We start from the raw sequence: 27,801 nt of genomic DNA on the forward strand, positions 1-27,801 counted from the left end.
AGCAGGATCTATATGTTACTTCCAAGTAATGTACAGTGATTCTCCTTGGAGCCAGGCTGGGAGAGCTGGGGGTGTTCAGTCTGGAGAAGGGAAGGCTCCAGGGTGACCTTAGAACTCCTTGCAGGGCCTAAAGGGGCCCCAGGAGATCTGGAGAGGGACTTTGGACAAGGGATAGAGGGACGGGATGCAGGCAATGGCTTCCCACTGCCAGAAGGCAGGGTTAGATGGGATATTGGGAAGAAATTCCTGGCTGTGGGGGTGGTGAGACCCTGGCACAGGGTGCCCAGAGAAGCTGTGGCTACCCCTGGATCCCTGGAAGTTGGACAGGGCTTGGAGCAACCTGCTCTACGGAAGGTGTCCCTGCCCATGGCAGGGGGTTAGAATTAGATGGTCTTTATGGTCTCTTCCAACCTAAACCATTGCATGATTCCATGGGGCCTGAGCACCTGTTGGAGCTGGCCCAGCAGACATGCAGATGCATCAAGCTGCCACTGCCACCAGGGCTGGAACCTTCTCCACAGGTCCTTGGGAACCCGGTGAGGGTGGTGTCCCCTTTCCACACTGATGGAGCAGTGTGTTATCTCCCTGCAAGCTGCTGGGAGATGTCATTACAGGTGAGTTCTGGGACGTGTCTCCCCAGCTAAGTTAATTGTGCCTGAAAATAGGGTGTTGATAGTTTATGTGCATACAGAAATAGTTATTTGTGCATAAATGGGACATGCTGCCTGCTGAATTCAAATGGAGTCCTTGAAGCAAAAGGATTTGCAGGAATAAGCTCAAAGTACCAGTCTGAACTAACTCAGCCTTTACTCATAGGTGTTCCATCCCTCTAATCATCTACATCTTCCTTATCTTTCTCCCCTTGCTGTGACACTGGAGCTGGGACTTCCTGTAGACTTGCTGTGGTTTGTGAAGGCTCTGGGTTTTGGTCCATCTCTGCAGTACTGACAGGAGTGTGGCTCAGAACACACAGCTGATTTTGGAGTCTCCTGGGTTTTCAGGTTGGCTGTGGACAGCATGGAGAGCACAGTGTGTGATTTTGCTTGTTCATGGGGGGAGCTTGATTTTTTCCATGGTGGTACAGAACTACAGGATCAGAGACCCAGTTCAGCAGGGGCTTGGTTATAACCGAATCCTTGAGGCACTATCTAAAATTCATTGCAACCTTGAAGGTTATCATATGAATATTTAAGGATGACTTCTAATAGTATTTGTCTCATCAGGATGAGAGGGAAGAGCCTCAAGCTGTGCCAGGAGAGGCTTAGGGTAGACATAAGGAAAAATTTGTTCACAGAAAGGGCTTTCCGGTTCTGGCACAGCTGTCCAGGGCAGTGGTGGAGTCCCCATCCCCGGAGGGATTTCAAAGCCATGTGGATGTGGCACTTGGGGACATGGGTTATTGGTGGCCTTGGCAGTGCTGGGTTAATAGTTGGACTCAATGGTCTTAGAGGGTTTTCCAGCCTTAATGATTCTGTGATTCTATCAAAGTAAAGGAATGTGTAGCTTGCTTTGTTGGAATGTCTTCAACAAATGTTCTTCTCAAACCGAATGTATGTCCTCAGGATGCTTGGAGTAGCTGTACTTCTAAAAAGAGCAACCTGTGGGTCCAGAAATACCTGAATTTCAGAAATACCTTGAAAAATTAGAGCTACAAGTTTCCTGGGGAAAAACCCACTGTTGATCAGACCATCACTCTTTTCTGGCTCTCGTGGTTGAAGTTCACCTCCTTCGACTGTGGGTTGGTGTAATGGTCCCAGACATACCAGCAGACATACTCAGGCTGCCTGGCCTGAATACATCCTGTCTGCTGCAATTTTCTTCCCTTTCGGTGGGATCCTGCTTGCTTTGCTTTTACTCTCCATTGAAATGAAAGCTCATTCATGCCTGCTGCTCGCTTAACACACCCATGGTTCTAGAATCATAGAACGATAGAATGGTTTGGCTGCTAAGGGACCTTAAAGCTCATTTCGTTGCCCCACCTGCTGTGGGCAGGGACACCTCCCACTATCCCAGGCTGCTCCAAGCCCCATCCAACCTGGCCTTGGACACTTCCAGGGATCCAGGGGCAGCTGCAGCTTCTCTGGGCAACCTGTCCCAGTACTTCACTACTGTCCTCCTTGAGTTCCTACTGGTTTCCTTCCTGGTGTGTTTTCCTTCTTCAAAAAAATTGAGACAAGTTGCTCATGTAAATACTGGAGTTTATTAAGAGTTCAAGATGGCTGTTTCAATAAGCTTGTTTTTAAAGCCATTCTTCATAAGGAGCAAATAAAATCCAGAATGTGTGCCTTTCTTCTGGAAAAAGCACCATTATTTCATGGCTGAAAATACCAGAGCCCTACCCCCAAAGCTCCTGGAGCCCTGTGCTCATGAAGCAGTCTCTGCAGAGGGCAGTTGCTGAGGTGGATGTAACAGGATGGCTATATGGAGCCTGGTGGCTGTTTTATGGTGGGAATAAAATGTCCAGGCTTTTCTTGTCAGGAAGCACGGCATAGGTTATATTAGTCAATTAACCTGGTAACCTGAATAGCTGTTTGTCTTCTCTGTAAGAGCCTGCACTACTGCCTGACAAGGCTTTCCTCACTTCCTCAGGAGGTTTTTCTCCCATCAGTAACACACTCTTCATTTTAGATTGTCCATTACTCAAAATGTGTGAATTTAAAATATTCCTGGTAGGAATCGCTTTATTTGAAGGGTTCCAGGCCGGGTTGGACTGGGCTTGGAGCAATCTGGTCTAGTGGAAGGTGGAACCGTAGCAGGGGGTGGAACAGGATGATCTTTAAGGTGTCTTCTAACCCAAACCATTCCATGATTCCATGATATGGAAAAAAAATCAAGCTCAATGCAAATAGAAGTTGTGGACATTCTCACAGTTTGCAGTTATTTAAATATTAAATGCCAGAGGTGTATTCCAGGACAGGCTTTTTGATGTGATTTCTTTCTAAGCCTGTCAAATGTTTTGCCTTTAAAATCCTCTTCCTAAGTGATTTTAAATATTCCTAGGTTGTCCTATTAATTGTGTCATCTGGAAAACAAGGGTTGGCTTGACAGAGTATTGAGGTTCATTATCTGAAATCCCAGAAAACCCATCATTAGGAGTGAGGGAAAGGCAGGTTCTGGGGTATCTAGATGTTAACAGCTGCTGACTTGTAAAGCCATGATCAGCCTCTTGACTGGGGAAAAGTTACAATTTCTCCCTTACAGCATCTGAAAATCTTTTAATTAAACATTTGACACGCCAAACAAATATTGCAGGATAGATATGTGTCTGGGTTAAACAGGCATGGTACAAGCCTTGGGGGAGAGAGTGACATTCAAGTTATAGAACAATTATTTCTTAAATTAGTTCTTAATTTTTAGGGGGAACTTTGCAACATAACTTGTGCTACACCAGAAGCTGGCGTTAGGAAAAGGATGTTGCCTTAGGCATTTGCTGCTTTGGTTGCATCCTGGACCTCTGATTTTACCTGGTTTGGGCATTTTTATGCTCACGTGAGACATACCTGCAGAGCTGCCCCAGCCCTGGGGCCAAGAGCAGAAGGACGTGGAGCTGCTGGAGAGAGCCCAGAGGAGGCCCCGGAGCTGCTCCAGGCCTGGAGCCCCTCTGCTCTGGAGGCAGCCTGGGAGAGCTGGGAATGTTGCCCTGGAGAAGGGAAGGAGCCAGGGAGAGCTGCGAGCCCCTTGCAGGGCCTAAAGGGGCTCCAGGAGAGCTGCAGAGGGACTGGGGCCAAGGCCTGGAGGGCCAGGAGGCAGGGAATGGCTTCCCAGTGGGAAAGGGCAGGGATGGATGGGATGTTGGGAAGGAATTGCTGGCTGTGAGGGTGGGGAGGCCCTGGCACAGGTTGGTGTGGGAAGCTGTGGCTGCCCCTGGATCCCTGGCAGTGTCCAAGGCCAGGTTGGACACTGGGGCTTGGAGCAGCCTGGGACAGTGGGAGGTGTCCCTGCCCATGGCAGGGGGTGGAACTGGATGACCTTTGAGATCCCTTCCATTCCAAACCATTCTGTGATTCTATATTCTCAAAGCTACTTTAGACTTCAATAGGAGTCATGTTGCCAAATTGCACATTTTCTTTAGTAAAATAACTTCCTTTGAAGAACTAATAGCTTTTAGTTCGTCAGTCTCTTGGACATCTTCATCAGGACAGCTTGTTCATTGATTTTATAGCCATTAAACAAAGCACTTTGCGATAGCTGAAGGGGACAATTACAGGAACAACAACCCAGCAATCTGTTTCACACTTGCTTTCGTCTGCAATCTGCTGGTGTGCTTTAAATACCCGAACACTCCTCGTGTCCTTTTACCCAAGTGTGAGTTACACACAAGTTTGCTTACGAACACTCCATTTCTGTGGATTTGTTGGGTTTTTGCTTAGTGACAGTATCTACAATCTGCTCAAAATGCCTTTTTTCCCCCCTTTCTTTTTTTCTTTCAAAAATTAAGGAAAACTTTATCACATGCCTTTTATGGCAGTAAAATTTTACAGTTCTTTTAACTAGACTGAGAGCCATAGAAGCTCATACACCCCTCAAGCTTATCTGCATTGACCTCATCATGCCTTGCCTGCACCCCCAAGTTACAGAGACAGTCCTCTAGTTTTCTGCACTGAAAATGTCTCAAAATTATAGGTGATTTGGCGAAGCAAAGACCGAAAAAGGTTTCCAGAGGGTTGTAATTAGTGGCACAGGGTCTGGTTGGAGGCCTGTCACTGGTGGTGTCCCCCAAGGTTCTGTACTGGGCCCAGTGTTGTTTGAGTGGTTCATCAGTGATTTGGATGAGGGGTTGGTGCCTCCTCAGCAGTTCCCTGATGACACAGAGGTGGGAGGAGCAGCCAGTCCCCCCGAGGGATCTGTGTTACCCTTCAGATGAATCTCAACAGGTAGGAGAGATTGGCACAGAGGAACCTTCTGAAATTCAGCAGGGGCAAATGCAGGGGTCCTGCACGTGGGGAGGAACAACCACCAGGTCCTGGTGGACAGCCAGCTGTCCCTGAGCCAGCAGTGTGCCTTGGGAGCCAAGAAGGCCAATGGGATCCCAGGAGACATCAGGAAGAGCAGTGCCAGCAGGTCAGGAATGGGATCCTGCCCCTCTCCTCAGCCCTGGTGAGGCATATCTGGAGTGCTGTGTCCAGCTCTGGCCTCCTCAGGACGGGAGGGAGAACATGGATGTCCTGGAGTGGGTCCAGAGGAGACTGCGGCGCTGAAGAAGGGCCTGGAGCATCTCCCTGCCTGGAGAGGAGCCCCAGCTGAGAGGGGCCCTTAGCCCTGGGTGTCCCTGCTGCAGGGAGGGCTCCGAGCTCCCTTCTCCTCCCTGAGAGGAGCCCCAGCTGAGAGGGGCCCTCAGCCCTGGGTGTCCCTGCTGCAGGGAGGGCTCCGAGCAGGGCCCAGCAATGGCACAGAGCAATGGGCAGGGCCTGCTCGCAGGAAGTGGGTGGAACTGGATGATCCTTAAGGTCCCTTCCAACTCAAACCATTCTGGGATTTGGTGATTGTGTGAATTAGTTCTGTCCAAACAATGTTGCTGGATAACGGCGCATTCCTTTCACCTTCAGCTGTGCTGGATGGGGGATGTGTGGGGCATCGTGCATTTTGTGGTGTTTTCTGTAGCACTTTTTGAGTGCTGTAAATGATCAGTTCGGGCTTGGAGTGTCAGGTTGCCCTGAATTAATGGGAAAATGTGGGTGGTGATGGTGGGAATTCTAGAGAGCGTTGGTGGTGCCTCAGTCTAGCTTAAAAGTAGAGGATAACTGGTATTGCTGTAGTAAGTAGTGATGGTAAATGTGTAAAGCTGTACAAGAGGTTTGGGCAGTTTCTGCATTTCAGGTGAAGAGCACTGGGTTTTCACTTGCTGTACAAAGTGTTTGCTTCTTCCTTTATTAAATAGAGACACAGAATTCCATTGGACCCCTTGCTTCAGGGAATTCTGACTTCTGTCTCACCTGAGATTAGTCACTGGAGCCAAAAAGAAGTGTGTCCACAGCTCAGCTAAAACTGAAATGCTGTTTCCAGCCCAGCTGTGTAGAAAGTATCTATTTTTTTCGTGTTAAAAAAGGGGAAGCTGCATCGTAATGCTTAGAAGTGCTTAAGAGCACAATAAAAAGATGTCTTGTGTCATGAGTGCTTGTGGGGATTTGCCCAGGAAAAGGTTTTTTATTTTAATAAAACATTTTGCAATAAGGACATATTTGCCATTTTCTGTATTCAGCAAGGAAACAATAAAAAAAGAGGATTATTCAATAGAAGCCTGACAGCATTTTGCTGGTGCTGTTATAAAAAAGAGCAACTTCATTCTTACAGTAGTTATATACTGCTGCTAGTTTAATTTTAAAATGATTCCTACAAATCCTGTAGAGTGGGCATCAGACAGGTGATGACAAACAACAGCTTAAAAAGTAAATAACTGCTTTATGGAGATTCAGTCGGATCGTTTTCCCTCCCAGACGTGTCAGGCTCACATTGTGCATTCAGCTTTACTTCCAGTAACTTGTTAAATTGTAGTAATGTGAATATTTTCCATTATCTGTATTCTTAAGCCCGTTAAAACTCCTGGAGGTTATTTTTCCATATTCATTGATACCCCTTTGTATTGGGCAAAACCTTTTAGATACATTTGTCTTTCATCTTTGTGTCAGAACAATATGATGATAATATTTTTCTGTTTAATAAATTAGCAACTACTGCGTGAGATGCAACAGATGGCAAGTCGCCCCTTCGCCTCCATCAACGTTGCCTTAGAAACAGATGAAGAGCCACCAGATCTCATCGGGGGAAGCATAAAGGTGAGAGCTGGGGATTTGGGATGGTCCTCACCACAATTAACCATGGATATTTAACACAATAATCCCAAATCCTCTCATTTTTTTATGTACCTGCAAGAAATTGTAAGCCCGGGAGGTCCAACAGGTACCCTTTTAATTTGCTTTTATCCCTTCAGATATTCACTCATAACTTTTAGGCTGGTTCACATTAAAGTTATGCGGATGTTGGATTTGAAGTGTTGGGTTTGCCTTGTTAGTTTTTATGCTTTGAAGCAGAGAAGAATTCAGCTTTACAGCAGAGAACACTGGGCTGCAAATGGAAACCCTTTCCCGTGATATCTCAAAACAAATGTGAATATAATCATGTCTGTGTACTGTAATAGTGTTAATATATGTCTGATTAAAAATACATATTCCAATGTATCTTGTGTTTAGCAAGTAGGAGCATGAAGAAATCACTGTCGTACACCAGGCTGGCATATTCTTACACACAACACATTGAATTTTTAGGAAAAGCCTATTTAACAGGTGATGAATTAATTCAAAGGTCTTTTTGATGTGATGCTTTGACCAGCACAGACTTTTATACAAAAAGACAAAATGAAGAACCTGAGAACACTGATTATTTTTCTTTCTCATCTAAGGCAGCTAGATTGTTTTATTTTATTTAGACTTAAGTTTTTTGGAAGACTTTCTCATTAGGCCTTAAGGTTAAGAAGGGTAGATGTAGATTAGATATTGGGAAGAAGTTCTTCCCTGTGAGGCTGGGCAGGCCCTGGCACAGGGTGCCCAGAGCAGCTGGGGCTGCCCCTGGATCCCTGGCAGTGCCCAAGGCCAGGCTGGACATTGGGGCTTGGAGCAGCCTGGGACAGTGGGAGGTGTCCCTGCCATGGCAGGGGTGGCACTGGATGATCTTTCAGGTCCGTTCCAACCCAAATCATTCTGTGATTAGTCCAGATACTAAGTTTCTCACAATCTCTTACTATAACAAGAGAGCTAGTTCTTGTTTTCTTTAAAAAATACGTGTATTTTAATTATTGTAAAGCCCATGAAAGCAGTCTGACCCCAAAACTTCTGTTTGGTGAGTAATAATTTTTAAGGCTTAGCCTAAGTATCAGGAAATGCCGCCATTAAGGTTGCCTATATGGCTTTAGCTTTTCCTTATTTATGTGTAAATACGGTCTGTCATGGCAAATTTTAATACTTTTCCACTTGATTGGTGCCATGCTCCATGTTCTGGGTGGACACTGTGTAGAAACAGCTTTTCAGTATATTGAATCACAGAATAATTAAGGTTGGAAAATCCTTCTAAGACCAGAGTCCAACCATTCCTCCAGCACTGCCAGGGCCACCACTGCCCCATGCCCCCACAAGTGCCACGTCCACACAGCTTTCAGATCCCTCCAGGGATGCGACTCCACTACTGCCCTGGGCAGCTGTGCCAGGGCTGGACAGCCCTTTCTGTGAAGACATTTTCCCTAATTACCAATCTAAACCTCTCCTGGTGCAGCATTAGGCTGTTTCCTCTCATCCTGTCTTGTCCCTGGTTTGGAGCATAGTGGAAGTGAAGTAAAATTTGCAAAGGTCCTCAGTAATTCGAGTGATTGAGTATCTGGACTTCCCCTTGGATGCTCTGAGTGGTTCTCCTCCTCAGTGACTTCCTTTTGACTCCAGATCCTCAGATTTTCTGATTTTTTTTATCATTTCCCTGCTTCTGTCATGAGGCTGGTATCGCGAGTCTACCTGTAATAGCTCACCCAGACTTGGGAATCCACACTTGCGCACTTGGATTGTCACTCACCACACTAGACTGAACCTTTGTTTCACTGCTCTTCCAAAAAGATGTGGGATGCATATGGATGTTGCCATGGGGCTGGAGGCAGATCTGGGAGGATATAGCCTGGCTGCTGATAGTTTTGAGTTGCAGTCTGTCTGTCTGAGGCCCTTCCCTTCACCTTTTTCTGTTTCTGGAAGTAAACTAGCTAAAAACACCTCTCCTGTGGAATCAGGCTAGAACAAAGCTGTCCTAAACTTTTTGATCTCTGACAAGTTGTCTGCGCTCAAGCTACAGAGAGGATAAACTTTGGATCTCTTCAATTCTGATGAGTGCGTTATTTCTTCTCTTGTTCTGCTGCCCTCATCTTGTCTGGCCTCCTTGGGTTACTCTAGAATGGATGAAGAAGCTGGTTTGGAACATAATAAGTAAGACTGTGGAGAAGTACCCTCTTTTAGACCCAGAAATCATTATCAACTGGTAATTGCCTCTGTGCTGATAACTCATATACATGTTTCTTAATGAATTTTGGGCACAAATGAGACGGTCTGATTCATGCAAATGGCACAAACCTGGTACAGGAATCTGGAGCCGAGTAGATGAATGTGGACCTGTAATGTTGTGTCAATGGGTAACTTCATAAAACCATCGAGTCAGTGTTTTGGGTTGGAAGGGAACTTAAAGATCATCCCATTCCAACTACCTGTCATGGGCAGGGACCTCTGCCATCATCTGCTGGCAGATGAGGTGCAGAACAAGGACGCGTCTACATGACAAGGAGAGTTACTAAATTTTATGGGGTTTATTTAGTTTTTTCTCATCTTGGAGAACTTGGGTAGGGAATAAAAGTAGTCATAAAAGGCTGGAGTGTTTCACAAAAGGACAGGAGGCTTGGGAAGGTTGTGGGCTGAAAGCAACTTGGGGAATGATGCTTCTGAGTCTGACCTGTTGGCTCCTGCATGGAAATGAACTTAAAGAGAAATGAAAAACCAGTCTGAGTATCTATGGGGTGTTATGAATTAACGTTAGCCAGCAACTTGGGTTTTTCTCCTCATCCCTTCTGCACCTGCATGGCAAAAAGCTCTTGGCAGGAGAGAGCTGCAGGAAGCTGGGCTGGGGCAATGCAGAATTGGACAACTGCACTTTTCTTTGTGGTTGCTTTGTGGTCTGGCTGTTCTTTAACTCTTAGCCAAGAAAAGAGGGAAATGTTACTGTGGTGCTGGATGTTGTATCCACCCTCCAGTTCCTCTGCCATCCACTATGTCAAAATTTGAGTCTTCATTTTAATGCAAGAAAGCCAGACCTGCATTATCATGAATTCACTGATGGTTTTCTTTCCCCATGGGAATCAAAGCCATTGGTTAATGAAGAGTTGATTTGAAGGTTACAAAGGAGAAGTGGAAAATGGGATTTGTCTGCAAGAGATTAATTTCCTATTCCATTGTCCATAGCCAGTTGGCAGCCAGTGTCAAGCTAGTTCCATCCTAAGCTAATGTTTTCCAGCTGGACAGTATTAGAACTGTATTTTCAATTAGTATTTTTCCTGGGGTACTTAGGAGTAATAGAAAGTGATTTACCTGCAGGGAAGCAATTCCTATTAGAGGCTGCAGCTAGGCAACACGTAACTAGCTGCTTTGGTTTATTTGCCACTCAACAAATACCCACCAAATCACAAATCTACCACTAAATTTGCTTAGTTATTACAAAATCTGTTGGCTTCTCTCTGCAGCTCTTTGTGCATTCAGAGGTGCTGAATATTGCATTTTTTTTCCTAAGAGTGTTTAACTTCCTTGGGTGCCTGGGACTCATCCAAGTGTCTGAACTGGTATTGCTGTAGCTTGGGCTTTTTTAGGGTTTGTTATCGAATTAATCTAAGTCTTGTAATCCTCTGCAGCCATTTTTAGAAGCTTTCCCAAAAGAATTTGGGAAGTTTATAATTTTGACATTGATTTCCATGTATCTTGAAGTTGCTAAAGGCAAGAAGTTACCTTGGAAAAAACATGCACAGCCTAGCAAGCAAATGATGAGGTTGAGCAAAGCACTTACAGGGTCAACAAGAAAATTGTTGCATTGGGAAAAAATTATCCTCAAGTTGGAAAAAAAGGTATTTTGGGATCTTTTAGAGCAGAGCTGGAGCAGTCTTTGCTATGCTGTGTTTAGTGATCCAGCACATGAAGCCAGTGCTAAGGGTTAATTATCTGTGCATCCATGGTCTTTAGTTTCCTAAAGGGAAAGGGAGAAGCATTTGGTGAGCAAAATCCTTGTGAAGTTCATTTAGCATGTTCTGTACCATTGTGCCAATGTGCATTTAATTCTGCTGTTTGAGGGCTTCACTGCAAATTCTGAATCAGACAGCGAGCTGATTCCTTAAAAATAGCAGAAAAATAGATGGGAAATAGCATCTTACTCTAGTAATTAGTTTGCTTTGTTATGGGAGAAAGTGCTGTTGAGTGGTTTAAAGGCTGCCAGAAGATCCCATCTGTTCAAGAAGTGCAGAGCTAAAGTGATGAGCTGATTTGGGAGTGGGCAGGGAGTACCACAGATTAATTAATATATTTTCAGTCTATTTGTATTTTTTATCCAAGTGATGCCCTTGTTAAATTCCTTTTATGTTGCAATGAAGTTGCAACCAGCAGTAAAGGAGCAGAGAAATGAGTCGTAAGTCCTGTGCCACAGGGTGCAGGGTTTGGGGAAGCTGCAGGGTGAGGAATGATTTGAAATGAAGCATCTGCCGGCTCCAGCACTTCTACAGGGTGAATTCATCTTAATTTTGACACGTAGCTTGATTTTAGGCTGTTTCATGCAGCTGGAGTTCAGTGAAGAACTAAGGGCCAAGGAAGGAACTGATGGTTTTTACAGCTTTTATCCTGTTCTGGTTGTCACTCTTGATGACTCACTTTCCCCTTTACTTCCCACGTTGCTGACCTGCTTTTAGTCCATCAAATCTGCTGGTGGACCAACTTCTGTGACCTCCCAAGCTACTCACTCACAGTGAGCTGGGTTAGTGTAAGCGTGGCACAGACACTCCACCGAGCTGAGACTGGGGGTCCTGTGCAAGTAGGCAGATTTGGAAGGAGGGCAGGCTTGAGATCTGATGTATGAAAGCCACGTCAAGAAGAAATGACCAGGCTGTGTCAAATCGTAGAACTGATAAGGGTGGAAAAGACCTTTAAATCACCGTGTGCATTCATGAACACAGCACCACCACTGAGTTGACCATTAAACTATGTCTTCAAGTACCACATCCACAAGGTTTTTGGACATTTCCAGGGATGGTAAGGCCCATTTCCATGGGCAGCCTGTGCCAATGCTTTACAAGTCTTTCCATGAAGAAATTTTCCCTAATATCCAGTCTAAACCTGCCGAGGCGCAGCATTTCTTCTTGTCTGATCGAGATGTGTTAGAGGGGGACAGGGCAGCTTAGGGTTTTTCAAGGGTGATATAAATAAGCTGAAGGTCATTGCTATCCTCAAAAGGATAATAGTTGCAGGAAGGGGATGAAATTGAGGTGGGGAAAATAAACTGAATAATCCTGTTCTGTTGTGGCAGTTGCTGGAGATGGTTCACATGTAGCCTTTGAGGCCGGAAAGGCTGGTGTGGTTCTGCCTGACCTGGCTAGGGTAGGCTCTGGGCCTCTTAACTTGCCTTTGGAAAGGCAGTTTAATTTCTAAAGTCTTATTTCTGAGCTTTCTGGCATTTACTGGTGTTAGGAGCTTTTCCATGCGTTAACACCAAGGAATTCCAAGGCTGTCAGTTTGTAGCTGCGTCTCTGTCTTTAGCAAAACCACTCATTAGGCTCCCTCCTGTAGATCGAGGTGACAAAGGAACACAGAAGGAGGACACCCCAGCTTGTACTTTCTATTTGGTGTTTATTCCCCTTACACTGGCCCACTTTTAGCTCATGGAAAAGTGTGGGATCCCCTTTGAAGGAATGCCAGTGGTAGGAAGGGAGTGTTCCCTGGGCAGCTGAGATGTGTAAAGCAGATTAGCTGCACTAGAATTCCATATAGGCTGGCTGTGGTCCCTCTTACCAAAACATCAACAAAAATACCTGATAAAACCTTCACCTGATGAATTATTTCCAGTTAACAAGTGCCCAGGATCTTGCTTTGATTTCTATTGCAAAATTAGGGGAAAAAATTAGGGGAAACTTTTGCTAGTCCTGTAATATAATATGGAACATAGATATTTGGAAGAGAGCTGTCATGAGATCGGCAGAGATATCTGTTAAGCCTGCCTTGTATTTAGGGAATACTTGGCTGATAAGTGATTTTGACTAGTTTTAGATTTGAGGACTGTAAACATTTCCGCAGGTTGGACCCTGATTTTAGCTGATAAGGAGGAATTTGCTGGAAGGAGAGGAAGGAGCATGAAGCTTCCCACAGGAGGAGGATTTTCTAAGTTCATTTTTTCCCCTCTAACGAGCATCTCTCTGATTGAAGTACTAATAACACCAGCAGCTTCTCAACAGCGTTATCAAGGACTTATTTGCATTCATTTATGCCAAGCAGTTGTTTTGTGTGTTATGTTTGCAATCTTCCTCCAACTGTCCTGTTTCATTGGGTTTTTTTACTTCTCCTTTTTCCTGTGCAAAAACCAGCTGAGTGCTTGAGAAGAACTGTGCAAGTTCTGCCTGTTCATCCATACAAAATCAAAATAAATACCCACCACTGGCTATATATATATATATATATATATATATATATATACATACACATATGTGTATATATATATCTCCCAGATTTGCTACCCATGGTCTTATCCACCCCCTCCGTGGGGGAGGGCTGGGAATTGAAGACAAAGGACGAGTGTTGGCATCCGTGAGTGGCAAAGCTCAAACTGTGACATGAGATTTGGTCATTTCAGGGGAACTGCCTTGGAGATCCAAATTCACCTCCCAAAATCCTTCCCTTCACCCCGAGCTGGTGGCTGGGTGCTGCTGGACTGACATGTGCACTTGAAAATCCAGAGCAGTTGTTAAATAAAGGGGAAACAGACTTGGGAACTGGTGCCATGTGGGCTCCAGATATGGGGTGCTCGGATCTGCATTTTCCATTTCAGGCTGTTAACATCCATATGAGGGTTTGAATATGATTTTTATTCAGTTCCTTACATGCAGCAACCCAGTTTTGGGACCAATTCAATTCATTCCCCAGCCCCTTTAAAATTCCAAGGTAGATATCAGGGACAAGGTAAATGTAAATTTTTAATCTAAACTCATTTACTGTGAATTATTGCTGGAAGTTCATTCATCTCTATCTTGCAGGACACACATATTACCCTGAGAATATGATTTTTAAAGCCTAATAATCTATTTTTAATAGGAAATTGCTTGTAACTTGTTTTGCAAATGTTCACTCAGCTTTTAATGGCACAATTTAAAAACTTGCAAATGGAATTTGACCCTTTTTCTACAGAGAGAAATCACCTGAACAAGTGGAATCAAATAATAAAATGGAACTGTTTGGGTAATGTTCCTTTTCTCATCTACCACCATAAGATTTTTCCTTTATTTTAATTTCCTTCCTGGAAATTGAAAACCACGTAAGAGTTATTTGATCAAACCAAAGAAACATGTTTTCTTGTTAAGGAAAAAAAATACTCCATGGTATTTTTTTAAATACATCTTGAAAAGCAATATGCTGGCAGTGTATCACAGAACCTAAATAAAACTGATGCTGTGTTTGTGAAATTATACAGAATATTTATTGTTCTAGCCATTAGTTTTATGTGACACATTATTAACTTCTTGAATTTCTCAAGTAAAAGCAACATAAATAGAAATAATGAGATGAAATAAAAATGTTTAGGTTGAGCATCACACAATTCAACCTGCTTGGGGAAAGCATTTCACTTTGAAATTGACTCCCAAGGGAACTGGTGGTGTATTCCACACCTGGGTCACCTAGAAATAGGCCAGACAAATTCCTGGGAAATGCCCTGTTCATGTGGAAAGTCATGCTGGAGAAGCTGGACTAATTGAATCACCTAGTATGTCTTTTATTGATTTTAATGTCTATAATGGTTTATGCTTTATGCATGTTAAATACACATCAAATCTCAGTAACAACTGGGAATACTTGGTTTTTTAGTGCTGGTTTGGGCCAGTAAAATAATCTGTGGAAAACAGCTGACAACAGATTTCGCTGCCTCCGGGAGCAACAGGGTTGTGTCACCACTTACTAAAGTACTATTAACTTCCTATTTCCACCTGGAAAAGAGTGGTCACTGTTTCCAGGCTAAGAGGGTTTGACTGGCATTTTGCTCTTTATTTGACATTTGCATCATCCTAATTCTTGGAGTTCTTGGGGGTTTTGCCCATTATTTCCATTGATTGTTGCTTTGCTGCTCTAGAGGAGCAGGGAAAGCCCTTTGCAGGGAAGGGTTCAGGTTATTCAGTGCAGAGGAGGGGGATTCTGTCCCTGGGCCCCCTCAGGTGGGACCCCACCTGCAGAGCTGCCCCAGCCCTGGGGCCAAGAGCAGAAGGACGTGGAGCTGCTGGAGAGAGCCCAGAGGAGGCCCCGGAGCTGCTCCAGGGCTGGAGCCCCTCTGCTCTGGATCAGGCTGGGAGAGCTGGGAATGTTGCCCTGGAGAAGGGAAGGAGCCAGGGAGAGCTGCGAGCCCCTTGCAGGGCCTAAAGGGGCTCCAGGAGAGCTGCAGAGGGACTGGGGCCAAGGCATGGAGGGACAGGAGCCAGGGAATGGCTTCCCAGTGGGAAAGGGCAGGGATGGATGGGATGTTGGGAAGGAATTGCTGGCTGTGAGGGTGGGGAGGCCCTGGCACAGAATGGTGTGGGAAGCTGTGGCTGCCCCTGAATCCTTGGAAGTGTCCAAGGCCAGGCTGGACACTGGGGCTTGGAGCAGCCTGGGACAGTGGGAGGTGTCCCTGCCCATTGCTTTAAGATGAGCTTTAAGGTCCCTTCCAACCCAAACCATTCCATGATTCTGTGATTGGCTCCATGAAATTGTCCCTCCAGTGCACTGGAGACACAGTTTTCCGTATTTCTTTGAGGACGAGAGGTACCTCGGGGCAGGGGCCTGACGGCTCAACCAGCTGCAGTTGTCTGTCCATGGCTGTTGGCCGTGGTTGTTGTCCACCCTCTCCAGCACCAGGGCTCTGTTCTCCCCTCTGTTTGTCCTCCCAAGGTGGGACTCTGCTGTTCAGGCACCTTGCAAAGCACTCCTCTTGTGATGAGTGTCTGAGGGATGCACCTTATTTGAATAGATTTGAATAATGTCTACTTTATTGTGCCATTAAGCCTTCAATAAAAAGGAATCATTTCTACAATTCAACAGTGGGTTTATCAAAACACTCTGAATGGAAGTTGCTGGCAGAGGCAGGTTTTAAGCAACTGGTAGAGGTTGTTACAAAGTTTAGAAATACACCTATTTTATATATCTTTCTTAAGTTTGACTGTAAAAGCCATCTCTCAGATCTGATCTCTGCTTTCCAAGTCCACTCAAAATCTTCTTGCAGGAGAACAGCTTGGATCTGCAACAAGAGGGTATGGGGCTGTGTCAGGAGAGGTTTAGGTGGAAATCAGGAAAAGGCTCTTCCCCCAGAGAGTGCTGGGCACTGCCCAGGCTGCCCAGAGAATGGGTACAGCCCCGAGGCTGCCAGAGCTCCAGGAGCGTTTGGGCAGTGCTCTCAGACAGAGGGTGGGATTGTTGGGGGGTCTGGGCAGGGCCAGGAGTTGGACTGGATGATCCCTCTCGGTCCCTCCCAACTCAGGGCATTCCATGACTCTGTGATAAGGGTACTCAGAAACCATTGGAGTGGGGAAAGAAAGGAGACCTGAGCTCTTCTGAGGTCTTCCCACCAAAATTCCACTTGATGAAGCCAGCCAGCTCCTCTTTAGACCCTTTGTGCCCTGGTGGCACCTACATGGGTCGCATCAAAACACAAGCAGGGGCAGGGCAGGGCAGGGCTGGCGGTGGGCGAGATCCGCAGTCCAGCTCGCAGTGAAGTCGCTGGTTGGAATCTCACATTTTCCTCCCCGTGTGCAGAATCGGGTCCCTGGCTCCACTGCTGGGTTTTCTGTGTCTTGCAGAGGGCACAGTGTATGCTTCACTCCCGGCTGACCTCCTCCTTACATCAAATTCCTCATTCCTGTCACTCAGCTCTGAGTCATTCCCTCGGCTGCGCTTTGTCTCTTGGCCCGGCGAGCACACGCTCGGAGATGAGACGCAGAATGAGTCACAGTTCAGAAAACAGGTGCCTGAACTGGGGCTGTCAAAAATAAATGTGCAGGACTTGATTCTTTGGCTAGCTTTTGTTGTTATTAACTGCAGCTTGTCTCAGGAAAAGCTGGGTTTGATGGACAATAGGCCATTTTTTTCCCTTTTAGTTTTAAGATGGAGCTTAGTTGCAGCAAAGTGATGTTGTGCTTAATTCCTTCTAAATTAGTTTGCAACTGCCTGATAGATTTTGGGTGCATCATTTTCCTTGCTGTGCATGGTTGAGAGAAATAAAGTTCCCCGTGCAGGGAAATACTAACAATTTTTTACTAACCCTCATCTTATTTGGTGTTGTTCAGCCTGGAAAATAAAAGGTTTTGGGTTGACCTAACTGTAGCCTTTCAGTACCTGAAGGGACCACCAGGAAAGCTGGAGAGAGATTTTACAAGGGCTTGGAGTGACAGGACACGGGGAATGGCTTCCCACTGCCAGAGGTCAGTTAAATGGGATATTGGTAAGATATTCTTTTCTGTGAGGGTGGGCAGGCCCTGGCACAAGGTGCCCAGAGCAGCTGTGGCTGCCCCTGGATCCCTGGCAGTGCCCAAGGCCAGGTTGGACATTGGGGCTGGGAGCAGCCTGGGATAATGGAAGGTGTCCACTGCAGGGCATGAGATGAGCTTTGAGGTCCCTTCCAACCCAAATCACTCCATGATTCTGATTCTTTTCTGAGCAGGTCGACAAGGGAAGGGAGGAGGCTCAGGGCTATGTCCGATCCCCACCTGTCTGTGCTGTGGAATCAGGAGAGCAGAGAGGAAGATGTGTGACCTTGAGGACCAAAATAAAAATCCCATGGAAGGGGAAAGATTGTGCCCACAGGGACTCATAATGAGAGTTCCTGCTGCACACTCAGGGTTCATTATTTGGAAAGGGCAGAGGAGGAGAGAGGGTCTTGCCTGGGGCTGAGAGATGAGCTAAATTCCCCTCCAAGTCCCTTCAGCTCCCTGACTGAGAGCTATATAATGAACAACTTCTGTTTCTTTCTATTTTATGATGTGCAGGAGACTCAGGGTGATTTTGATACCACAACAGAGGCAGTGTCAGAGCCCGAAATGCCTTCAGGTCACTGGTGGTCGAGAACAGCAGATGAGGTGCAGAGAGGGGCTCTTGGAGAGCTGGAGGAGGCAGTGCTTGTGTTCAGAGAAGGAATTCAGAGCATTGCTCTTTCAGTTGACCCAAAAGAAGGCTGAGATGTACCGCAGGGTAAAGCCCAGGGAGAGGGTTAAGGCACAGAAGAACGTCAGACAGATGAATAAATGGAGGTATGAAAACATTTGAGGTTAAAAGAAAGTTTCTGGTGGCAGACTGGTGAGATCCAGGACCAGGGAGCCTCTGGAAAGGTCTCCCAGAGGTGATGGCACAGGCTGAAAGTGTAACTACTTTTAAAGCAGAGAATTGTGCTTTTATGTGCCATTGCCTGCATTAGTGAAGGGCTGGATTTGGTGACTCTTGAGTGTGCTGCTGAGCATCCTCATGGGTTGGAAGGGACTTTACAGGTTGTCTTGTTCCATTGTCTACCATGGCAGGGACACTTCCCACTACACCAGAGTGCTCCAAGTCCCATCTAACCTGGCCTTGAACACATCCAGGGATGGGTCAGCCACAGCTGCTCTGTGCTGGGGCCTCCCCACCCTCATGGGGAACTATTCCTTCCCAATATCCCATCTATCCCTGCCCTTTCCCACTGGGAAGCCATTCCCTGGCTCCTGTCCCTCCAGGCCTTGGCCCCAGTCCCTCTGCAGCTCTCCTGGAGCCCCTTTAGGCCCTGCAAGGGGCTCGCAGCTTTCCCTGTGTCCTTCCCTTCTCCAGGGGAACATTCCCAGCTCTCCCAGGCTGCCTCCAGAGAAGGGGGCCTCCAGCCCTCGGAGCATCTTCATGGGCATTAATCCATTAGGAGTTAAAAACAAATATATTAAAAAGTATTTTAAAATACAGTTTCTTCTTATTCAGTTGTTCCTTCATTCTCTTCCCCCTATCACTTCTCCACGTGATCTTTGCTGCCCATTCTGCTCAGCGCTGAGGGTGAGCACAAGAGCTCTCTGTAACCCCAAGTACCATCCTCCAAACTCTGGGATTCAGTAGAACTGTTTTATTAACAGTAGAATAAGTAAGATACTTGAGTGTCTCCAAAAGAAAATCAACTTTGTGTTCAGTTCTTGCTCCCACCCATATGCCAGAAGTCTGTGGGCTCTATTCCTGCAGCTGCCTTCTCTGTGCTCTCCCCATTACCTCTGGCAGTTGAGTCACTGTGGGGTACAGCCCCAGGATGTGCTTGTTTGCTTGCTGGGAAAAGCTCTACTCTGAGTTTGATCCCTTCGTTGGGGGCAGGGAGGTGAAGAAATCTGCTCTCATAAACCAGGCAGCCAGCAGCTTCCATCACCCAGCCCGTGCAGCACGTATTTATCTGCCTTGCACAGACCAACAAATCCTGCTGCAATCATTGCAGTAAATGTGAGATATGGAAAGTTTTAAGTTTCATTTTGCTTGCTGTCGTCTCCTTTTGTCTTTTTTATTGAGCAGAAGTAATTTAACAGCATGTTTGACTCCTGTTCGGGCTTTTTCATGGCTTACATTGTATTGAGTTTCTGTTGAACATTTGAGTACTGTGGTGTAGTTTGATGCCTGATGGAAAAAGCACTAATTATTTCATTAATACCAGAGCAGAATTTGTCCATACTAAACAAGAAAATAGAAAGCACTGAGTTTATGGGGTAAAATAGTGTTTCTCAGCTTTTTTAGCTGATGTGGAACAAAAGAAACTCTCTTGAACCTGTACTCATTGGTATACACTTGCATCCTCATCTTACTGTTGTTGCATCCCACAGTAGTGCTGATCCCATGTAATTGTGTATGGGATTGGGGTCAGGCTCAGGTGAGAACATACTTTAGTTTCTGGGCTGACATTTTGGTTTTCTAATGACATCCTGAAGTTGGCTGTTGATCATTTAGGTAAAATCTTCACAAGACTGCAGTGGGAGGGAGATGGTCACAGACACTGAGGGGCAGCAAGGGATCCAGTCCCCTGCTCCTCCAGGGTGGGAGAAAGCTGACTGCCCATTATATATTAGAATCACAGACTGAAAGGGCCCTTAAGGCCCATCTAATTCCACCTCCTGCCATGGACAGGGACACCTTCCATTAGACCAGGTTGCTTCAAGCCCTGTCCAGCCTGGCCTTGAGTACTTCTTTTTGTTCTTGGGAAAATGTTCTTTGCTGCGGTAATGCGCTGAGTGCTGTTACGGTGGTACATGGACTTAAATTCTGGAAATAGAATTTCGAGTACCAAATCACCGTGGTCGGGCGTGCTGATATCAGTGACATGCTGCTGATGGGGTTGATGGAAAAATCCCCTCGGTCCTGTTGATGACATAAGCTGCTCCTTTGTTATTGAATTTAGGGAGAAATACAAACCTTGTGTAGTGCTTGACTTTTTAATAGCCTGATTTTTATTAAGTGAATGTGTTTTCTGATGATGACTCGTGTTTTGATTGTTGCTGACAGTGGTTTTGCTTTGCTGGCTGCGTGCTGGAAATTTGCCAAGCACGGCAGTGTGGTTCGTGGTGGTTCATGCCCTGGAGCTTGTACGAGCTGGGAAAGCAGTGCTGGGGGAAGAGGGAGGTGTAACACACTGCTTAACATTTGTTTTCTCCCATCGCTTCCCTCACTGCAGACTGTACCAAAGCCGATCGCGCTGGAGCCCTGCTTTGGGAACAAAGCAGCCGTTCTCTCTGTGTTTGTGAGGTTGCCTCGAGGACTTGGGGGTATTCCACCACCAGGACAGTCAGGTGAGGATTACTGTTGTCTGATAGCTTGGAATATTAACTCCATACTCCTTCCCCACCCTTACAGATTCACCTTCCCTGATCCCACAGAAGCCGCTGTAGCCACAATTCAGCTTGGGATGTGCTCAGGGTATTTTAGGCTCCCTGGTTCGGGCCCTGCTGGCTTCCAACATGAGCTTTGAGTTAATTACTCAGGTCGTTGATGGATGAACATTTGATATTGGACTACGCTTTAATTAACATCTGGGTGGGGGAAGGAGGGATCTGCTACAGACATGTTTGCAGTAGTTACTTGTGAAAGTAACTGGTCACTTGGCCTATCCAACTTCGTTCCCAGCTCCATTTGCAGGGGGACATCAAGTCAGAATCATGGAAAGATTTTAGTTGGAAAGGACCTTAAACACCATCCAGTTCCACCCCTTGCCATGGACAGGGACACCTTCCACTATCCCAGGTTGCTCCAAGCCCCATCCAGTCTGGCCTTGGACACTTCCAGGGATGGGGCAGCCTCAGGGCAACTTGTGCCAGGGCCTCCCCACCCTCACAGGGAAGAATATCCCATCTAACCCTGCCCACTGTCGGTCTGAAGCCGTTCCCCCGTGTCCTGTCACTACAAGTCCTTTCAGAGCATCTCTACCCTCCTCTTAGGAGCTCTGGACAAAGAGGTTTTCTCCATCCAACTTAAGATATCCTTGTTCTCAACCCCTTCACACCTAAAACTGATGTCAGGGCATCTCCCGGGCAGTGTGGAATTTAACTGGGTTCCCCAGTGCCCAGCGAGCTTGGTGAAGGAAAGGCTCTTGAAAGAGGATTAGCAGGGTTTGAATTGGATGGTTTGGTGTTGAGCTGGATTGAGCTAAGTCCCTGATGTGGGTTTGTCTGTGAATAGACTGGGGAGGCCCTGGCACTGGGTTCCCAGAGAAGCTGTGGCTGCCCCATATCTAGAAGTGTTCCAGGCAGGTTGGACGGGGCTTGGAGCAACTTGGTCTAGTGGGAGGTGTCCCTGTCCAAGGCAGGGGGTGGAACTGGATGGGCTTTAGGGCACCTTTCAATCCAAACCATTCCATGATTTCCTCATCTGCCATGAGGAGGTTGCGGAGGTGACGTATCCATGGGAAGTGCGGTGAAACCTCCATACACATTTGCTTTCAGGTTTATTGTAGTCCATCTACAATAGAGAATAGAGAAAGGCACCTTCAATATTAAGGGTTCAGGCTTCAATGTTGAGAGTTTTACATCCAGTAATACCCACTCCTATTGCATCTTTTCCTCCTGCTGTTGCTTCTAATTAAACATGCAGTATTTCAGCTCCTTTCAGAATATTGGCTGGAGTTTAATTCTTAAGCCAAAACACTTCTCTAGTTTATTTAAAAAATTCTACACGTTTTGTGGCCTGGAGGGATTTTCTCAGCTGTTTCTGAAAGATTTGTTACTGTGGCTGTTCTGTTTCCTGACTCTTTGTTTTGTTGCCTCAGGTCTCGCAGTGGCCAGTGCGCTGGTGGACATTTCACAACAGATGCCAATTGCCTACAAAGAGAAATCGGGCGCGATACGAAATCGGAAGCAGCAGCCCCCTGCACAGCCAGGAACCTGTATTTGATGCATGGACATCAGAAACTGTCTAGGGTTTTAAACAAAATGGAAATGTAATACCGAGGAGGAGGAGAAAGATTTCCATGTTGTGTCCCAAGAGACTAGAAGCACCCGGAAAAAAACACAACTTCCTTGAACCCAATTTTTTTCTCTCATCTACGTGCTAGTTGGCTTTATTTGACAACTGCTCCACTTAAGTTTTACTGACACATGGCTTCAGATTGCTCCTTTGTTTTCTTCAAGTTTAAGCAAAATAATTTTATTGCAGGTGCGGTACGGTCCGATGCCGCCATTCCTGGTCAGTGTAAATACAACAGTAGTCCAATATGAATGACACTCAGGTTTCTACATGGGAAGTGCTTTGTAGTTCATGTATTTATCAAACTGTACAAAAAGAAAAAGATCCAGTGTTTACAGGTGTCAGCTCTCAACACATAAACACTACTATTAATCTTCAAAGCATCTTCATCCTTTGTTTTCATTTAATATTTAATTGTTCCCTCATTATTTCAGTGGAACTCTCTTCCAGGCACAGCCTTTTTGTAGTCATCATGGTCCAGGAACACAAAAGCTTGGATGGTTTAAAGGTTATGTTGCTCAGACCACGTGAAATAACTGGAAAGTTGGATGTTGCTTTAGAAAGACTCGGTGTTTACATAGTCTTAACCTGCTTGGAGTACACCACACACAAGTGCCTAGACTTGAACAGATCTAGGGAGTGAGGAGACTGCTACACACGCTGCTTTTTAACATAATTAAATTCCTTTTAAAGGTATGTATACTCACATCTAGAGTCACCCAAGGCACTCTGTGTTCTCTGTCCCGTGCAGTCAGAGGAAAATCACATTTTCCTGACCAACCAACTACTCACCCAGATGGAAATATCTGGAAGGCACGTAGAGTTTCAGTATCTCATAAGAAAACTCAGTTTCACCATCATTTTCATAGAGGCAGTCTGTGTTCCAGGTCAGATACATCATATTTTTCTGATTTTGGCCTCTTTCCTCCCCTTCCCTCCCGCCATCCTTCTGGATAAGAGCTGAGCTTGGAGGCATTGCTCCTCAGTGGTTATGATTTGCTCCATCTTCTTACAGGGTGTGAAAAGCAACACTCTGGGTGCCAGATCACTTGAGGATGAAGTAAAAAAAGAACTTTAAATAAAAATGAAGCAGAGCAGCTTTGTTTTGCCACAGGTTTGAGTTCTACATGATCAGATCTGGTATTTCCTGTTGAGCTCGAGCTCTGTTTGATGTTGAAGAAGTGGCTGGTTGGTGAAAGGATGAGACTTGCAAACAGCGAAGAGAAGGTTTGGCATTTGGGGGGTGCATCGAACCATCTGAACTACTCTGACAAGTTGGGACTGTATTTTGAGGCTCAAGGCTGGACTTAACCCATCCATCTGTGTGTGGTGGTGCTCAGTGTCTCCCTGGAGCTGGGAATGTGGTGCAGGGCCAGGGCCACACGATGCTGTGGTGCTGGAGCTGGTAGGAAGATGTTAGTGAAGATGCCAAACAAGGTGTGTGATTGTGGCTTCATCACAGTAATTGAGGATTCACCCAGGTCACTGGGTTGGTGGGTTCTGTTGAGGACATCTGCTATTTATTAAAAGGAGAAGTAACACACGGAAGGGAAGTGCTCTTGGACCTGGCCAGGTAGCACCTTTCCAAGCTGAAACCCAAATAACTGCATCTTTTTTGTGTGTGTTCTGGTGATCAGTCACATATCAGCCACTCATTTCTGGAGTGGTTTTTTTCTAACCATGTATTTTGAAGAAGCTCTTTGGAGCATGGCAGCATCGCAATAAAGAGGTGAATTGCTGGGTGTGTCTGGGCAGTGGTGATGGGAGCAGCCTGATGGTTTAAGGACTGTTGTAGATGATAATTCTGATTTAACGTGTCATTTAACAAGTGCAATGAAACTGAAAAAAAATATTGGGACTGCAGAAAAATATTGGGAAAAAATGCATTATATATGTAAATATATATAAATGCATCTCTTTCTAAACTAGAAGTTTAAATGCTCTCTGGGAAGAAGGAATTATGAGAGGAAAAGGCTTGAGCTTTGTCTTAGAGTGAAGGGATTTAGTCAATTTAAGTTTTACCTGATGCACGGATTACCTCAGACAGATTCATCTCCTGATAATATTTTCTAACTTGATCAGTGATGGGCTTAATCTGAACTGGAGAAATTAGCCTGGACTAAAATCCCTCCCCTGTTACTACATGTTTTCAGCCATTGTGCGCATCCTCATCTTTGGAGATTTCTTCTTGCTTCTCCAGCTGTTTTTGGGAGGAGAACTGCCAACCCAGATGGTGAAAGCCCCTGTGCTTAAGTTTCCCTCTTCAGGACAGCCCTTGAGCAGGTGCTTAAAGTTGTTGGGTTTTCCTGATCAGAAACAGCTTTCAGAACTGTAGGCCTGGAGGGGTGACAGATTTTTACATTAATAAGACATAAATATGGAGTTTGGGAGGTTTTCTCACTCCTGGAGAGCTGGGCTATCTGGTCTGCACACACAACCAGTGTGCCCAGGAGTGTGGCCGCAAAATGAGGTGTCAGATATTGGAAAAATGAGCAAAAATGATCAAAGTCAGGGTTTGTTAGAACCAAAAAATGTAAATAGAGGGACAAGAGTTACTTGTATAAATAAAAGGAACCAGCTCCCTTAGGATGTAGCTCTGCTCTGCATCTGATCTCCATCTTGATGAGGGAGAACTCTCATACATAGCTCTGCTGCAGTTTCATCCCAGCTTAGAGGTAAACAGGGAAAAAAGTGGGAAAAGATAGGGGAAAGGAGAATTGCTGGTGGTTTATCACCAGGCCAATGTCAAAAGTGAAGGATTTTAGGGTTTATTTCATTTGGAGGTGAGGTGGGGGAGAAAGAGCAACCTTATTTCATGGGAGAATCTGTACATAAATGACAAATGACACACAGATTTTGCACTTGTACATAAACTCTACAGTAATGTGCAGAACATGGAGAGATTTAAAGGGTATATAATCCAGAAAAAAATCTTGAATGTATTTTTGATGCATTTTAAATGATGTATGAGTTTTGTCTTAGTAACTTCTTCATCTGATCAGTATTAGATAATTTTCCAGAGCTTTAAACATCAGATTATATCATGACATCTTGTAAAACAGGGAGGCATAACTTGACTTCTGTATGTTCAAATGCATTTCACTTAAATGTAGAAACCAAGTAAAATATGGCTTTTCCATTTGAAAGAGAGAGTAATAAATGTCCTTGAAGTGGTCACCATGTGGAGGATTAAATCAGTAGTTTACGGCCTTTGTTACTAAAATTGTGGCAGTGTTTCCATTCAGAATCACTATTTTCAGGTGTTTATAACTGGCTGAAATTCAGCATTCAATGTCTCAACTCTCCGAACATTTTTATTCTGTGAGAGGAGCCTTTAAAACATTTAATAATAAAATTTCAGAACTGTTGGGGCCCTTTTATTCTAGAAAACAATGGTGCCATTGGATCTCCAAATCTCCAAATAGCACTTTTTTTTTTTTTTTTTTTTTTTAAATTCACCATTTTCCGTGGGTTTTAGCCCAGAATTTTCTCTGGACTAGTTGTAGCATGACCTTGCCACTCTCTGGCTCAATATTTTGGATACAAGAAGATTTATGAGACACAACTTTTCGGTTGTTATATTCCTCTCCCTGGGCTTAAAATGCGTTGTATTGAAATTACCAAAATAAAGCTATTTATGATGGGGTAGTGCCTGTGATCAGTATCAAGTCATGGCATATAATGTCCCAAAATTTGATGGTACAGTGCCGTTGGTGTGGCAGCCTCCACGGGCAGAGCCACACTCCTTCGGGGAGTTCATGTACTAAAGATTGCTCAGAAGCACCATTTCTCTGCAGGAAATGTTACCAAAATCCACATTACCAAGGCACTGGGTTTATGGGATGGTTGTAAACGGCAGGTCAGCTTGCTTGGCCCTAAATGAGCTGAAAGGAGGGTTTGAGGCTGAAATCGAACTTCAGGCCTTTTCCATAAGCTGCTGGAATTCAAGTGCCACAGAGCTGGGCTGCCCCTCCTTCCTTTGCTGCTCCAGGTGTTCCCAGCTGCTTTTCCTTTTCCATGAGACCCTCAGTTAGGGACAGGCATCAGCTGCATCTCAGAACCTTAAACCCCTTTTCACTGGAAACAGGGATTTGCTGCACTGAGCTTGTGAGAAAGCAACGAGCAGACTCCGCGTGCCCGGAGCAACTTCCGACCTCGTCTGTCCCTCCCCGTAAGTGGTGGCTGTCTCTGCCCCTCGTGGTTTATCTTCATTTGGGAATAGCCCGGGGAAGTGGAGGGAAGGGGTTGACTTGGCCGAGCCTCCTGGGCTGAACTGCAGGAGCAGGTGGGAGAGGGAGCTGGGTGGGCTTTAGTGGGAAGGTGCTCGCGGAGTGTTGGGGCTGTGGAAGGAAGGGAAGGGATGGCTTGGGGTGTGCTCCTCATTTTTGGATGTGTTCTTTGCAATTTTAGTCAAATTCCTGGTTTTTCTGTTGGTAGCTGCTGAAATGAGCTGAGTTTCCATGCCAGGACTACTACAGTATGTGTATATGCTGGTTTTTTCTGCATCAGGGCAGGTTTTGTTCAGTCTGTTTCTTCGTTCTGACACTACACAGACTATTTGTGTGCGTCTTCCAGGTACTATAATTCTTTAGACATTTCCTCTCAGTTTAGTATTGATTAGAAAAACCTCAGCAGTAGAAAGAAGGAAAAAAATAACAATTGTCGCAGAGTGTATCATATGTCAGTCCATTTTTAAAAAAAAAAAAAAGAAAAAAAAAGAGAGTTTTATATTACTCTGAAAATTGTGCACAGTAAATGTTCTTTAAACTAAGATCCTTGAATTAATTGTATTCTGGATTTTTTTTCCTCTTTGTTCTGTAATTATTTATGATTCTTATCCATGTTCAGACTTGAGCTTAGTTTGTTAATATGTATAATTTAGCATTTATTGCATTCATTTGTAAATAGGAGCAAGTATTGTAAACTATTTCATTGCTGGGGTTGTGGGTGTTATACATACACACATTTAGGACTGCAGTTTTTTGGTATAATTTTTTTGTATTGTAAAATAACAGCTAATTTAAAGCCGGAACGAGAAAATTCTTGGGAGGTCTGTGCATTTTAAATACAAATGTGAAGTACATGTATATAAATAAAAGTAAATAATGCAAATCTTTCCTCTGAAATAAAAAGTAGATGATCTGGTTAAAATTTTTCCTCCTGTTTGTTTTCTTAAAATAGAGGAAAAAAATAATTCAAGGTGGTTTTGAAGGCTCCTCACTGGGGTGACTTTCTGCTGTGGTGGTGGGTATCAGTGGGCTCCTGCCAGGTACTGAGTTTGGGAGGAGGAAGGGGGGACATGTCCTCTGCCGGAGGATGGGGGGGTGAGTTATATCTGTAGATGTTGCAGGTAGAGACAGTCATTAAATAGTTTCCATTTCAACCCATCACCCTCAGGTTCACCTTTCCCCAGGTGCCTTAGGGCAGCTCTTCGTCCCTGATCTCTGTGGCTGTCTCTGAAGGGTGGGAGAAGGGAAGAGCATCCCAAAGAGGTGTCAGTATGTTAACGAAGTTTTCAGTAGGTTAGGGGTCTTTGCCAACCTAAAAAATTCTATGATTATATAGAAAAAGGGGCTCGTGCTCTGTG

General features: G+C 45.1%; 1 protein-coding gene across 2 annotated transcripts in view; it reads left to right on the top strand.

Moving 5' to 3' along the window:
- The window catches only part of ATRN (attractin), a 159,502-nt gene extending 132,520 nt beyond the window's left edge, over window positions 1-26,982 (top strand). For both annotated transcript variants that reach the window (XM_048304944.1, XM_048304945.1), the window contains 3 exons: window positions 6,666-6,773; window positions 20,431-20,545; window positions 22,018-26,982. In XM_048304944.1, coding sequence (XP_048160901.1) covers window positions 6,666-6,773; window positions 20,431-20,545; window positions 22,018-22,142 — 348 coding nt within the window. In that variant the 3' untranslated portion in view covers window positions 22,143-26,982. The remainder of the gene's footprint in view (window positions 1-6,665; window positions 6,774-20,430; window positions 20,546-22,017) is intronic.
- Window positions 26,983-27,801: the final 819 nt, after the last annotated feature.

Source organism: Corvus hawaiiensis, chromosome 5 (genome assembly GCF_020740725.1).
Source record: "Corvus hawaiiensis isolate bCorHaw1 chromosome 5, bCorHaw1.pri.cur, whole genome shotgun sequence".
NCBI lineage: Eukaryota > Metazoa > Chordata > Aves > Passeriformes > Corvidae > Corvus > Corvus hawaiiensis.